Source organism: Propithecus coquereli, unplaced genomic scaffold (assembly GCF_000956105.1).
Source record: "Propithecus coquereli isolate 6110/MARCELLA unplaced genomic scaffold, Pcoq_1.0 Scaffold114, whole genome shotgun sequence".
NCBI lineage: Eukaryota > Metazoa > Chordata > Mammalia > Primates > Indriidae > Propithecus > Propithecus coquereli.
Genome location: NW_012135414.1, coordinates 1,471,194 through 1,483,912, shown reverse-complemented (window position 1 = coordinate 1,483,912; position 12,719 = coordinate 1,471,194). Strand labels below are relative to the sequence as shown.

At 36.5% G+C, this 12,719-nt stretch overlaps 1 protein-coding gene across 1 annotated transcript in view; it reads left to right on the top strand.

The window, feature by feature from the left end:
* MELK (maternal embryonic leucine zipper kinase) overlaps window positions 1–12,719 on the top strand; it is a 52,321-nt gene that overhangs the window by 28,650 nt on the left and 10,952 nt on the right. Inside the window, exons 5-7 of the mRNA XM_012656045.1 lie at window positions 4,534–4,665; window positions 8,541–8,663; window positions 12,222–12,453. Of these exons, the coding sequence (XP_012511499.1) occupies window positions 4,534–4,665; window positions 8,541–8,663; window positions 12,222–12,453 (487 nt within the window). The remainder of the gene's footprint in view (window positions 1–4,533; window positions 4,666–8,540; window positions 8,664–12,221; window positions 12,454–12,719) is intronic.

Here is a 12,719-nt window from a genome sequence, read left to right as displayed (position 1 = left end):
CTATTCACTCTAGATCAGAGATTCTCATCTTGGCTGTACTATGGAATCACCTGGGAACTTTTAAAATAGTCTAGATTTGTAACTCTCACACCCAGAAGTTATGATTCAGTTGGTCTGGGGTATGGCCAAGGCATCAGAATTTTTAAAAGCATCACAAATGATTGTGGTATGCAGCCAGGAGTTGAAAGGCACTGCTCTAGAGTCTTGTTATTCAAAGCGTGGTCTAGGACCAGCAGCATCAGTATCCCTTTGGTGCTTGTTAGAAATGCCTGAAATCAGAATCTGCATCTTAATCCCCAAGTGATTTGTATGTACATTAAAGCTTGAGAAGTATTGGTCCAGGTCCATTGTTCTCAGCCAGGAGTGATTTTGCCCCTATGGAGACATTTGGCAGTGTCTGGAGACATTTTATTTTATTTTTTAATTTTTAATTTTTTTTTTTTGAGACAGTGTCTCGCTCTGTTGCCCCAGCTAGAGTGCCGTGGCCATCAGCCTAGCTCACAGCAACCTCAAAGTCCTGGGCTCAAACGATCCTTCTGCCTCATGCCTCAGCCTCCTGAGCAGCTGGGACTACAGGCATGCGCTACCATGCCTGGCTAATTTTTTCTATATATTTTTAGTTGTTCAGCCAATTTCTTTCTATTTTTAGGAGAGACAGGGCCTCGCTCTTGTTCAGGCTGGTCTTGAACTCCTGAGCTCAAACGATCCACCCGCCTCAGCCTCCCAAGGTGCTAGGATTACGCCCAGCCTGGAGACATTTTAAATTGTCACAACTGAGGGGTGTGTGTGAACTACTGGCATCTAGTGGGTAGAGGCCAGGGATGCTGCTAAACATCCTACAATGCACAGAAGAGCCCCTCACAACAAAGAATTATCCAGGTCAGACATCAATAGTGGCAAAGCTGAGAAACCCTGGTCTAGGTACCCTCGGAGAATTCATGTTGCTTCTTTGTGCTTTCCAATTTGAAGAGCCTCAGGAAAACCAAGTTTGAGATTAGCTGGGTCTGTTAACTTTTTTTCAGGCATCTTGGAAGCTTTGCCTTTACTTTTGGGGCTGATTAGGCAGGACAGAGAGAGGTTAGTTCAGTGTGATCCATGCTGGTATGGTGCTGCTGATCTTTGTGTGTACAAAGAGAGGGAGAAACAATATTATTCTCAAACATTCGACTCATACAGAATTCCCACTTTTATGTTGAATACAGAAGAACTCTGAACTGATTTTTACATGCAGTAGTCAGAGTCTCATATATCTCATGATTTTGAGTGATCTAATTGTAGCCTTTTGAGATTCCCAACAGTGGTGCTAGAGCTTCCAGCTTATTGCTTTCCTTACTTTCCCCGTTCTGCCAGCCTTGAGTGGCTCTGGATTGTGGGAACAGCCAGTCATCCGGTAGGGAACTTCACTAAGGGTCACATGTTCATATGAGAACCTGTTCACATCAAGACAGATCCCTTTCCCTGACCCTGGCGATGCAAATAGCCATGTGTGTAAAGATTGAGAGCCTCAGGAGGAGGGTCAGAGGAAGGGTAGTGAGCCACCCTCAATTTCTCTGTTCCTCTGGACTGGTAGCTGCCTCTCCTCAGCCCAGGTGCCTTAGAACTTCTTTAACATTTAACTGGGGATTTTGAAATGGTTTTAGTTTTCTAGAAATGGAAGCTTCTTTCTAATAGGTAAACCTATCACTTTACTTTCAGACATTTGACTTTCAAAAGAGGGAATTGCCTGTAAGATTAGGGAGACATTTGCAGATTGACATCACCTGAAAACTAACTAATATGTTGATTTATCTGTTTCTGAACACAGAACTCCCCTGTGTATTTTATCACAATGAGTAGTATACTGTGGCTATGGCAAAAAGTTATAAAAAGGATGCTTTTTGCCTGGGCAAAAGGAGGGTGATAAAACTCATAGGCGTGTTTAGAAAACTCAGCACTATCCAGGATTTGCTTACAGGGCCATTATTGATAACAAAGTGGCACGAAGACATTATTGATAAGTGGCAACTTGTTTCTTCTTATCCATCATTTCTAATCAGTTTGTGACGTCTCTTTCAAAAAGGTGGCTATCATACATGAGACTATAGATATGGACTGGGAAAAAAAAAACTTTAAATGTAGTTTTTGGAAAGTGGAGAGTGATTACATAGTTTTCATCCAGTTCCCAATACCTTCTCTGTGAAGCTTTTCTTTCCTTTCTTTCCCCCATCCTGTCTGTACTAAAGGCAACATTCCATAATAATTTATCACAGTATTTTATATTTGCTGTTATGCAAATTTAAAATCATATGATTGTGGCCATCTAAAATATTAACTGATAAAATATATTAATAAAGACAAAGTTGGTAGTTGACTTTTTTAAGTCATGTACTTTGTGAGGGGGATACATAACATTAAATATTATTAAGCATTATTAAAATTTAACACTTTAGTAGGGCAGACAGTCTCATAGTCTTATGAGTGCATTATTTAGAAATTTTCAGTTAAGCATGGTGGAGTGATGAGAAAAGCCCACAAAGTAATGAGGAGCTCCATCCTATACACAGACCCTCTAATCAACTGTGTAATATAATTCTTCACTTTTAAATAGAAACAGACAACCAAAGATTGCCAGAAATTTGAGGATAACTTCTAACATGAAAGTTAGAGATCAAAACAAATGGAGTAGGGTGGAGGGAGGAAAGAAGGAAAAATAAAGATACTGAGAAAAAAATAGATAATGTAGGGAATGGAAGAAAATGGTTAAAAACCACTAATTAATATTCTCAGAGATAAGAGAAGCTATTTCATTCTTGAAATAAGAGTAAGATGACTAAAAAGGAACATTCCAAGAGATGACTCTTGAAAATCTAAAACGTGACCACAGAAATTAAAAGCTCAGTAGAAACATTTGAAAATGAAGTTAATGTGAAATCTTTTAAAAGTAGAACCTAAAGACAAAAGATGCAGAAATAGAAGAGAAGGGATAAGAATGGTCTAACCTACAAATAATAGAAGTGATAAGAAGACAAAACAGAGAAGAAAAAGGAGAAGAAAGCATCAAAGAAATAATAAAAGAAGAAATATTCCAGAACTGAAGGATATGAGTTTCTAAGAATGAAGAGGCTTAATCAGGGCTTGGCACAATGGATGAAAGTAGATTCACACCAGGGCTTGTTCTAGTAGAATTTCAGAAAATTGGGGAAGAAGAGAAGATTCAGAAAATATTCCGAGATAAAAACAAAAGGTTGTACACAAAGGCTTGGGAATCAGAATGACTAGATTTTTCAGTAGCTATACTAGAATCAAGAAGACCATAATTCCATAAAAACTGAAAATTATCCACCTGGACTTCTATACTAAGCCAAACCCCAGAATGAAGTGTGAGGAAAGAATGCAATCATTTATCAGCCATGCAGGACCTCAAAAATTTATCTCCCATGCACGGATCCTTAGGAAGTTACTGGAGGATGTGTTTCACCAAAACAAGAGAATAAACCAAGAAAGGAATACTTACGATCTAGGAAACTGGAGATACATTTGTAGGATAGAGGTGACAGGAATTCCTAGACTGACAATTGAGTAGCAGGCTGAGAAAGAAGCCAGTTTAGATAGAGCATAGAATGCAGACATCAGGTGGAATGTCTCCAAGAGAAGGGGGAAGCAGGTTAGCGGATATATGTGAATATGTTGAGAGGACGTAAAGAGTATTGGAGAGTGTGGGGTTGAATTTGTAAGGAGAATAACTGACTCTTATTTTTAACTTCAGGAAAACAAAGTTATATAAAAAAAAAGAAATACAAGAATAGCACCCTGTGTGGTTTAGCTGCAGGGCTGATATTCAGCCAGTTAATAGCTATATTGGTTGTTAAAATATTAGAGTATTTATATGATGGTTGATAAATACCCACTGCCTCCCTGTTGCACTGTTATCTCTCTTGAACACCCTGGGCACCACCTTCTCCCCTCATCTTGCAATTAAAAGGTTAATAATTGGGAAGGCAGGGGTCTCTCAGGACCCTACTGACCTCTTGGCCTCTATTCTGATTGGTTGGGATCAGGGTACCAATTAAGTATTTTGAACATTAGCCCTATTTAATTGTGAATACTATTTATGTAATCATAATAATATAAATATTGATTTAGCTTAAACTTGTGATAAAATTATAGTACAAGGGAGGATCCAGGGAGGAGATTTGTGGGAAAGGGAGGAAGTTGTAGGAGACCTAAATTTTCATTTTTCATAGTAGGAATTTTATAGATAATATCTGAAGCTGAAAAAAATTTAAAGCTATATAAGCATTTAATTTAGAAACATGGAATTATTAAATAATAACAAGAGAAAAAGCTAAAAGTTAAAAGTTATTCCTTCTGAGGAGTTGATATTGTCTATGTGGAATGTGGTACAGGGGATTGTTACTTTTCATTGCATGCCTTGTAAAGCTATTGGCTTTTTAAATTCTGAATGTCTGTTAGGAAAAAAATTAATTTTAAATAAAACATTATTTCAACAAACAACTTTAGTTTTCTAAACAATTTGATCTCCTTTTTCTCTAGTGGCAATATGATCACCTCACAGCTACCTATCTTCTGCTTCTAACCAAGAAGGCTCGGGGAAAACCAGTTCGTTTAAGACTTCCTTCCCTTTTCTGTGGACAAGCCAGTGCTTCCCCATTCACAGACATCAAGGTAAATGCTAGAGCCTTTTGTGTGAACACCTGTTGGTCATGCCATGTGTCTGCACTGTTCATGAGTGGATACACCACTGGGAAAGTAAACTTTGGTGTCAAGGAGCTTGAGGAAAGACATTTTATGATTTAAACATTTTTGATGAGAAAAATGGGAAGTTCTGAACTTGAACTCTAAAATTTTGGATGTTAAGATAGCATTTTACAAACCTCATCCCCTACCATAACTTTTTTTTTTTCATAAAAGCAATTCTTGGTTGTTGTAGAAAAATTTTAAGCCACAGATGAACTGAAAGGAAAATAGAATTTACCTATAAACCTACTAGCTTTAGATGATATATAATAGTTAATATTTACTGTGTCTTTTCAGTCTTTTTTTTAGTGTGCTTGTTTGTATAATTTATGTACATTCAAGTGCTTTTAAAGGATACAGTATTATCGAATTGTAGAGAACAATTTAAAAATTATTGGGAATAAAATCTGTGAATATAGGATATATTGTAATTTATATGACATGAAATGTTTTGGTATTTATATTAAGAGTATGGGTTTTTTTTCGTTTTTGAATTTGTATTCCTTTATGGAGATTGGGAAGTTTCATGTTTATTAGCCTTTGTGTTTCTTCCTGTGTTTTTGTTTTGTTTTTGTTTTGAGCAGTAGCTATAACTCATGAAACTCAAATTCCTTGTAAGAGAGTTAGTTATAACCAAATTATTTTTCTCTATTTTGTTATTTTTGTCTCAGTTTTGTCATGGACTTTTAGAATGGTGAAAAAATGCTGCATATTTGGAAGCACTCTGTCATTCCTAAATGCTTTCATTGCTTTCTGTTTTTTGTGTGATTCTTTGTATCTCCCATGGCTTAAAATTCAGCTATACAAATACTTCGCCAGCCGGGTATAGAACTTTGTAATATAATCCTCCCTCAGATTAATTCAGGTTGCAATTTAAATAATTTTAGCACTTAGGAACTGTACTTTTGTTATCTTCATAGAGAAGTTGGTTTTCTTTATGGAATCCAAGATAACTCAAATGACTGCGTGGATGAGGTTATTATTTTTTTTTTCTATAGGTCTCAAAACTGTAAAAAAAAAAAAAAGTTAAAATGCCATTTCTTTCACAATCTGTTGTTGAATCCTCCCCCTGCCCCCAAATTCCTTTAACACCTCATTTAGATCTCTTTTTGGCATTTGTCAATCATGTGCCACAGGTATAGTGGGATCCTATGTCCCTGCCTTCCTTCTTCCTTCTTAATTGGTCTTTTGACCAAACAAAGGACTAAAAGTGTCAGTGCAAGTGGCTATTGTGTTAGGAAGTTTCTGAAGAAAAACAATCTTATTCCTGGGATGGTTTTCTAGTCTATTCTTGGAAAGTTTTATTAAGCCGGTGAATACCCTATGCCCAGGCAGATCTTTTGTACCTGAGCTCCATGAAGCAGCTCATCACCCATACTGCTCACATTGCCAAGCCCTTTAAACTTTCAGACTCAAGTAACACATTTGAGTCCATGAGGACGCAAAAACTTGACCTCTGCTTCTGATCAAGATAATTTCAGAAAGGTATTAGATACCTCTATACTTAGGATAATCATTTTAGCTAAAATTTAAAATTTGTAACACCGCACTTAAGAGATCTGAGCCATTGGATTTTCTTATGTCTGAATTGGCCTGGTCTCAGTTGAGCTGCTTATATGATTTTTAAAGTAGCCAAGTATAAAATATCTGGGAAGATATTTACTCTTATCTTCCATCTACTACCTAACAAGCATTTACCTAATAATTTAATTATTTGGGCAGTCATATTAATCAATTTTTATTACACATTGAGAGGCATTTTAGTGATAAGAAATAAAAGTTTGGGTTCTTTTCTGATCATTATGCAAATTATTGATACTTAACGCAAGCCACATAGTCTCTTTGTACTGTTTTCCCCCTTGATAGAAACACCCTTTTTCTCTGAGTTGTTTATAAAAAAGTAAGTAATCCTGAACTACCAATCAATAAATGACACTTTCAGTGAAACAGTAGTTCAGTCTGATCCAAGAATCACAAAAGACCACATCACCTGCAACATCATTAGCATTTTCAGGCCCCATGCTAGTGTCTTGGGAAACAAATAAGTATAAAATGGGGTACTTGCTCTCTAACAGTCAAGTTGAGGCATGACATATATATATATAAACAATACTACATCGTAGTGGATGATAGGGGCCAGATAAGTGTCCAGAGGTGTGCTGTGGGGGCTTTAGAGGATGGGAGTCATCACCATGGGAGATCCAAACTGAACAGACAGTCAAGTTTAGAAAAGTGGAAAAGAAGGAGCACAGTATTCAAGGCAAGATAAATGGAATTAGCAAATGCTCAGGCACCTAATTGTGCTTGATCTATTCTGTTGACAGTGGCTAGACTTGCTTGGTTAAAAAGAAGAGTTCAACTAGAGGAAGGGTGATAGAGGGAGAGAAAGTAAGTGAACTGGAAAGGTAGGTAAGAGCTAGATTGTAAAAAACCTGGAAGTGCCATGCCAGAATTTTAGAAATTGTGCAATAGGAAATAGGAATTTTTGAGCAAGACAGAGAGACATGACTATGATTTTGAAAAATTCATCCAGTGGTGTATAGAATCATTCAGTTAGGGGCGATGTGTGTGCTGTTACTCCCTACCGTAGTACCAGTGACAGCCCTCAGTCGTACAACACTGTACTTTCCCCACCAAGTCTAGACTTAGCTTTAAGATTTTTCTTAGCCTGGCACTCCATGCAGCCAGTTGTAATTGATGATGATTGACAATCCTGGAGAATTCTGTCATCCTTGGTTGAGAGGGTGGAAAGATTAGTGGCAGAGACCATATTTTCTGTTTGAATAATCCAGGTATGAGATTTGTCCTTGAACTAGAATAGTGGCAGTGGGACTGGAAAAGAAGGCTGGGGTATGAGAAATTCAAGTAAAATTACCTTGCCAGGTTAACAAGATGTTCAGAGAAAAGGAAGGAGGGAGAAATAAAAAATCCAAATATACCCCCACAGTCTTGAATTCAGGATATATCTAGTATACCCTTAGTTAATAGAGGGGGAACACTGAGAGAAAATAAATTATTCGTGGTAGTGTTAACATACATATGTCCCAAATGTCCTACCCCTGGGAGATCTTTGGTAACGCTAATTATTTCTGGTAGAAACTACTCTGTATTTCTTACAAATGAGAAACCTGTATTTCAAAGTTAATTTCCCTTCCATCTTCTACTTTGTCAAATCTTTTTATTTGTAAATTTGCAAAGGACTTGTATTATAGTGATTATGTGATGATAAGCTAGGTAGCATGCCATATAACACAAGAATGTTCCAAGGTATATTATTTGAGAATCAGAGCTTTTCCTATCATAATTTGACCTAAAATTTTCTAACTTCCTGTTTCATGTACTGGATAGTGAGCTTCTTCAATATACTGTCTCTCATTTGTTTCTGCTTTCAGGGTCTTGCCCTGTGCCTGAAATATACTAAAGTTGTGTGCCACATAATGACATTTTGATTAATGTTGGACTGCATATACAATGGTAGCCCCGTAAGATTATAATATTATATTTTTAGTGTACCTTTTCTATGTTTAGATACACAAATATTTACCATTGTGTTACAATTGCCTACAGTATTCAGTACAGTAACATGCTGTACAGGTACGTAGACTAGGAGCAGTAGGCTGTGCCATATAGCCTAAAATGTAGTAGGCTATACTATCTAGGTTTGTGTTAAGCATGCTCTGATGTTTGCACAATGACAAAAATCGCCTAGCAACGCATTTCTCAGGATGTATCTTTGTCATTGAGTGACACATGACTGTATTCTAAGAACTGAATCACAGTGCTATTGTTTTTTCATCAAATAGTCAAAGAATCTGAGTCTGGAAGATGTGACCACAGGTGATGAAAGGAATGTGGCTGGATTAATAGACTATGAATGGTGTGAAGATAATTTATCAACAGGTGTGGCTACTCCCCAAACATCACAGGTTGGTAATTTTTATTACTATTTAAAGCAAATATATTGTCTCAATTATAAAAACAACTAGACTAACATGAAACCAAGTGTGTGCTTGCAAATTTAATGAATCCCTAAACCATTGAAAACATTAATGAGATATTATTGGAATATGACTGAAAAGGAAGTCAGTTATTTCCAAGTTGAAGAAAGCTGATTCCATTTTGGATTACTGCTCCTTTTTTTCCTTTTCCTTTTTTTTAAAATGAGGTATGATTTACATGTAGTTAAATAATTAATTTCACCCTTTTTAGTATGCAGTTCTGTGTGTTTCGACAAATGCATACAGTTGTGTAACCACCACCAGCATTAAGATGTAGAGCAGTTCCATTGCTTCTCAGAATTTTCTCATGCCCCTTTGTGGTCCACCCCCAACTCTGAGTGATGCCACTCTCCAACTCTGAGTGTCAATTAATCTATTTTTCTTTCCTTTTGATATAATCTTTTCATCCCACTTGAAGTTTGTCGAGCTTCTTAGATGTGTAAATGAATGTTTATTATCAAATCTGGGAAGTTTTTGGGCATTATTTTTTTCAAATCTTTTTTTTGCCCCATTCTATGTCTTCTGTCTTCTGGGGCTTATGTGTATATTGGCAGACTTGATAGTGCCCTACAGTTCTCTGAGACTCTGTTCATTTTTCTTTATTCTTTTTTTCTTTCTGTTCTTCAGACTAGAAATTTAAATGAACTTTTCCCCAAGTTTCCAATTCTTTGTTCTGCCTACTGAAAATGATATTGAACCCCTCTAGTGAATTTTTTGTTATTTTTATTGTACTTTTCAACTCCAGAATTTCTGTCTGGTTCTTTTTAATAATTTTATCTCTTTATTGATACTCTCTGTTGTGACATTGTTCTTACACTTTCCTTTAGTTCTTTACATAATGGTTTCCTTTTGTTCTTTGAACATATTTAAGTCTTTGCCTGGTAAGTCCAATGTCTGGGCTTCTTCAGGGACGCTTTCTATTGACTGCTTTTCTTCCCTGTACATGGGCCATATTTTCCTGAGTAAATGCATAGTCTTTGGCGTGAGTGCAGTCCTATACATGTATTAATACATGGCCTTCTAGATTCCCAGGTATATTTCAGAGCTCTTTGAAGACACTATGGACATCTTATTTTTCAGCTTTCCTTTAAGCCTTTTGGTTAGTCTACTGCAGCAGTCCCGAACCTTTTTGGCACCAGGGACCATTTTCATGGAAGACAATTTTTCCACGGACTGGGGAGTGGAGGGATTGTTTCGGTGTGATTCAAGTGTATTACATTGTGCACTTTATTTCTATTATTATTACATTGTAATATATAATGAAATAATTATACAACTCACTATGATGCAGAATCAGCGGGAGTGCTGAGCTAGTTTTTCTGCAACTAGGCAGTCCCCTCTGGGGTGATAGGAGACAGTCACTGATCTGACAGGAGGCGGAGCTCAGTGATACAAGCAGTGGGGAGTGGCTGTAAATATAGATGCAGCTTTGCTTGCTCGTGGCCTGCCACTCACCTCCTGGTGTGTGGCCCAGTTCCTGACAGGTCACAGAACGGTACTGGTCCATGGCCTTGGGGTTGGGGACAGCAGCTTTAGAGCACTTAATCTCTGATTACCATTCCTAGATTATTACATGCTAGTGATGTGTCCAGTATTTTAGCTCTGTAACTTTTTTAGCTTTTTATTTTGAAATATTTATGGAGTCTCAGGAAGTTATTCAAGATACTACTCTGCTCTCTTCTTGCTTCTGTTGTTGCTGTTGAGAAATCAGTGTCAAACTAGTTCCTTTCTAGTTAGTCTGTCTTTTCTCTCTGGCTCCTTTTAGGGTCTTCTCTTTATTTTTGGCATTGTGGGGTTTCTCCATTAGGGCTGCTATATTGTACAGCTCCAGGGAACACATACCATCCCTGTACTATCTGTGTAGATAGTGTCCTCTAGAGTTGTATAACCTGGGAATTATAAATGTGGATTTCTTTTTATTTATCCTGTTTATGATTCATTGTGCTTCCTATATATGAGGATTTGTATCTTTAATCAATTTTGGAAAATTACTTGAATAATTGCTTCTTTAGCACTGTCCATATTATCTATCTCTGGAACTTAAAACAGATGTATGTTAGACTATCTCACTTCATTTTCCACTTACCTCAAATCATCTGTCTATATCCCATATCCTTTTCTACTTGGGCTGCATTCTGGATAATGTTTTCAAATTTTCCTATTTAGAAATTCTCTTTTTATTTCTATCTAATCTGTTATTTGATATGTCTGTAGAGTTTTTCACTTTTATCATTATATTTTTTTATTTCTAGAGGTTTTTCTTCTTTTTCAAATCTATTTGAACATTTTTAGTCTCTTTTTCTTTTCTCATGTTTTTAATTTCTTTCATTATTTTAAACATGGGAACATATTTATGTTCTATATTTGATAGTTTTAATATCTGACATCTTAATGGTCTGATTGTACTGGTTTTCTTTTTGTGTGCTGACTTTTGCTCATAGTGCTTGCATCTTTTGGAATTTTTGTTATAGGTTCATTTTTCTTTGAACTCTGTGGGAATTCTTTGAGGCTTGGGTTAAGGGTTGAGGGCTTGGGTTGGGTTGGATTTAAGCTTATTTTTCAGCTAGGAACCATGTTTGCTTCTACTAGTTTCCTGGGGCACAACCAATTTAGGATGACTTTAAATTAAATTTAGGCTTGAGGTTTGTGGGACCATGCAGGTAGTACTAATTTGGACCTTATACCTATGTGAAGACTGTCCTTTGGTTACTTACAAATTATTAAAAGAGACTTTTTTTCCTCCCCCAGATCCAAGGCCAAGATTTTTATGCTGATTCCCTTTGAAGGGCAGATTTATATTTAATTCACCTTTCCATTTTAATTATAGCATCTCCCGGCTTCACATGGGAGCTTTGGATCTAACTTATTACCTTGTATAGGCCTAAGGCTTCTGTGACTGTTAAAACTCTTGCTGCAGGTTATCAGAGATAGTAGGTAGATGCCCTTAGGGCAGCAGAAAGTTTCAACCTTGGTTACATCTTTGGATTCATGCTCATGTTTTTAGTTTGACCTCTGAGGATTTTGCTTACTCTTTTGCAAGCTCAACCATAAATTTGAAAGAATTAAAATTTCCTTTTATTCAACATTTCTGTTAGAATATTTTAACATGTTTTTTCTGCTCTAATCACAGACTAAATTTTTTTATTTGGTACATATCATAGGCAACCCATGGCAATCTAGGTATGGGAAGCATTTCTTAGGGATTTATTTGAGGCCTGGGATCTGGGTATGTTTAAACACTTGGCCTGAAGAAACATGTTGAAAATTACCTGTCAATAAAACAGGCTAAAGTGATCTACATACACTAAAGAGAACTGAATATACATTTTCAAATTTCCTGGTATTGCTAGTAATGTCTTTTTGATAGTATTCTATTTTAATAAAAATAGTGCAAGGTAATTTGCAAATTATTAAGGCATGTTATAAAAGAAATTGACTTTTCTTCCTCTTCAGTGTGCTTTATCCAGTAACTTTTTTTTTTTCCAGTTTACCAGGCATTGGACAAAATCAAATGGGCTGGAATCTAAATCATTAACTCCAGTATTATGCAAAGCATCTGCAAATAAATTAAAGAACAAAGAGAATGTATATACTCCTAAGTCTGCTGTAAAGAATGAAGAGTACTTTGTAATTCCTGAGCCAAAGACTCCAGCTAATAAGAACCAGCATAAGAGAGAAATACTTACCACACCAAATCGTTATACTACACCCTCAAAAGGTATTTGCGTGATGGTACATGCCTGTAGTCCCAGCTATTAGGGAGGCTGAGGCAGGAAGATCACTTGGGTCCAGGAGCTTGAGGTTGCAGTGAGCTATGTTGATGACACTGTACTCTAGCCAGGGTGACAGAGTGAGAACTTGTCTCAAAAAAAAAAGTAGAGAGAATAAAGATGAATAGTCATAAATAAAACCAAACCCCCGATCTCCTTTTAAAAACTTGATATCTTATCTTTGTTATTCTTTTTTTTTTTTTTTTTTTTTTTT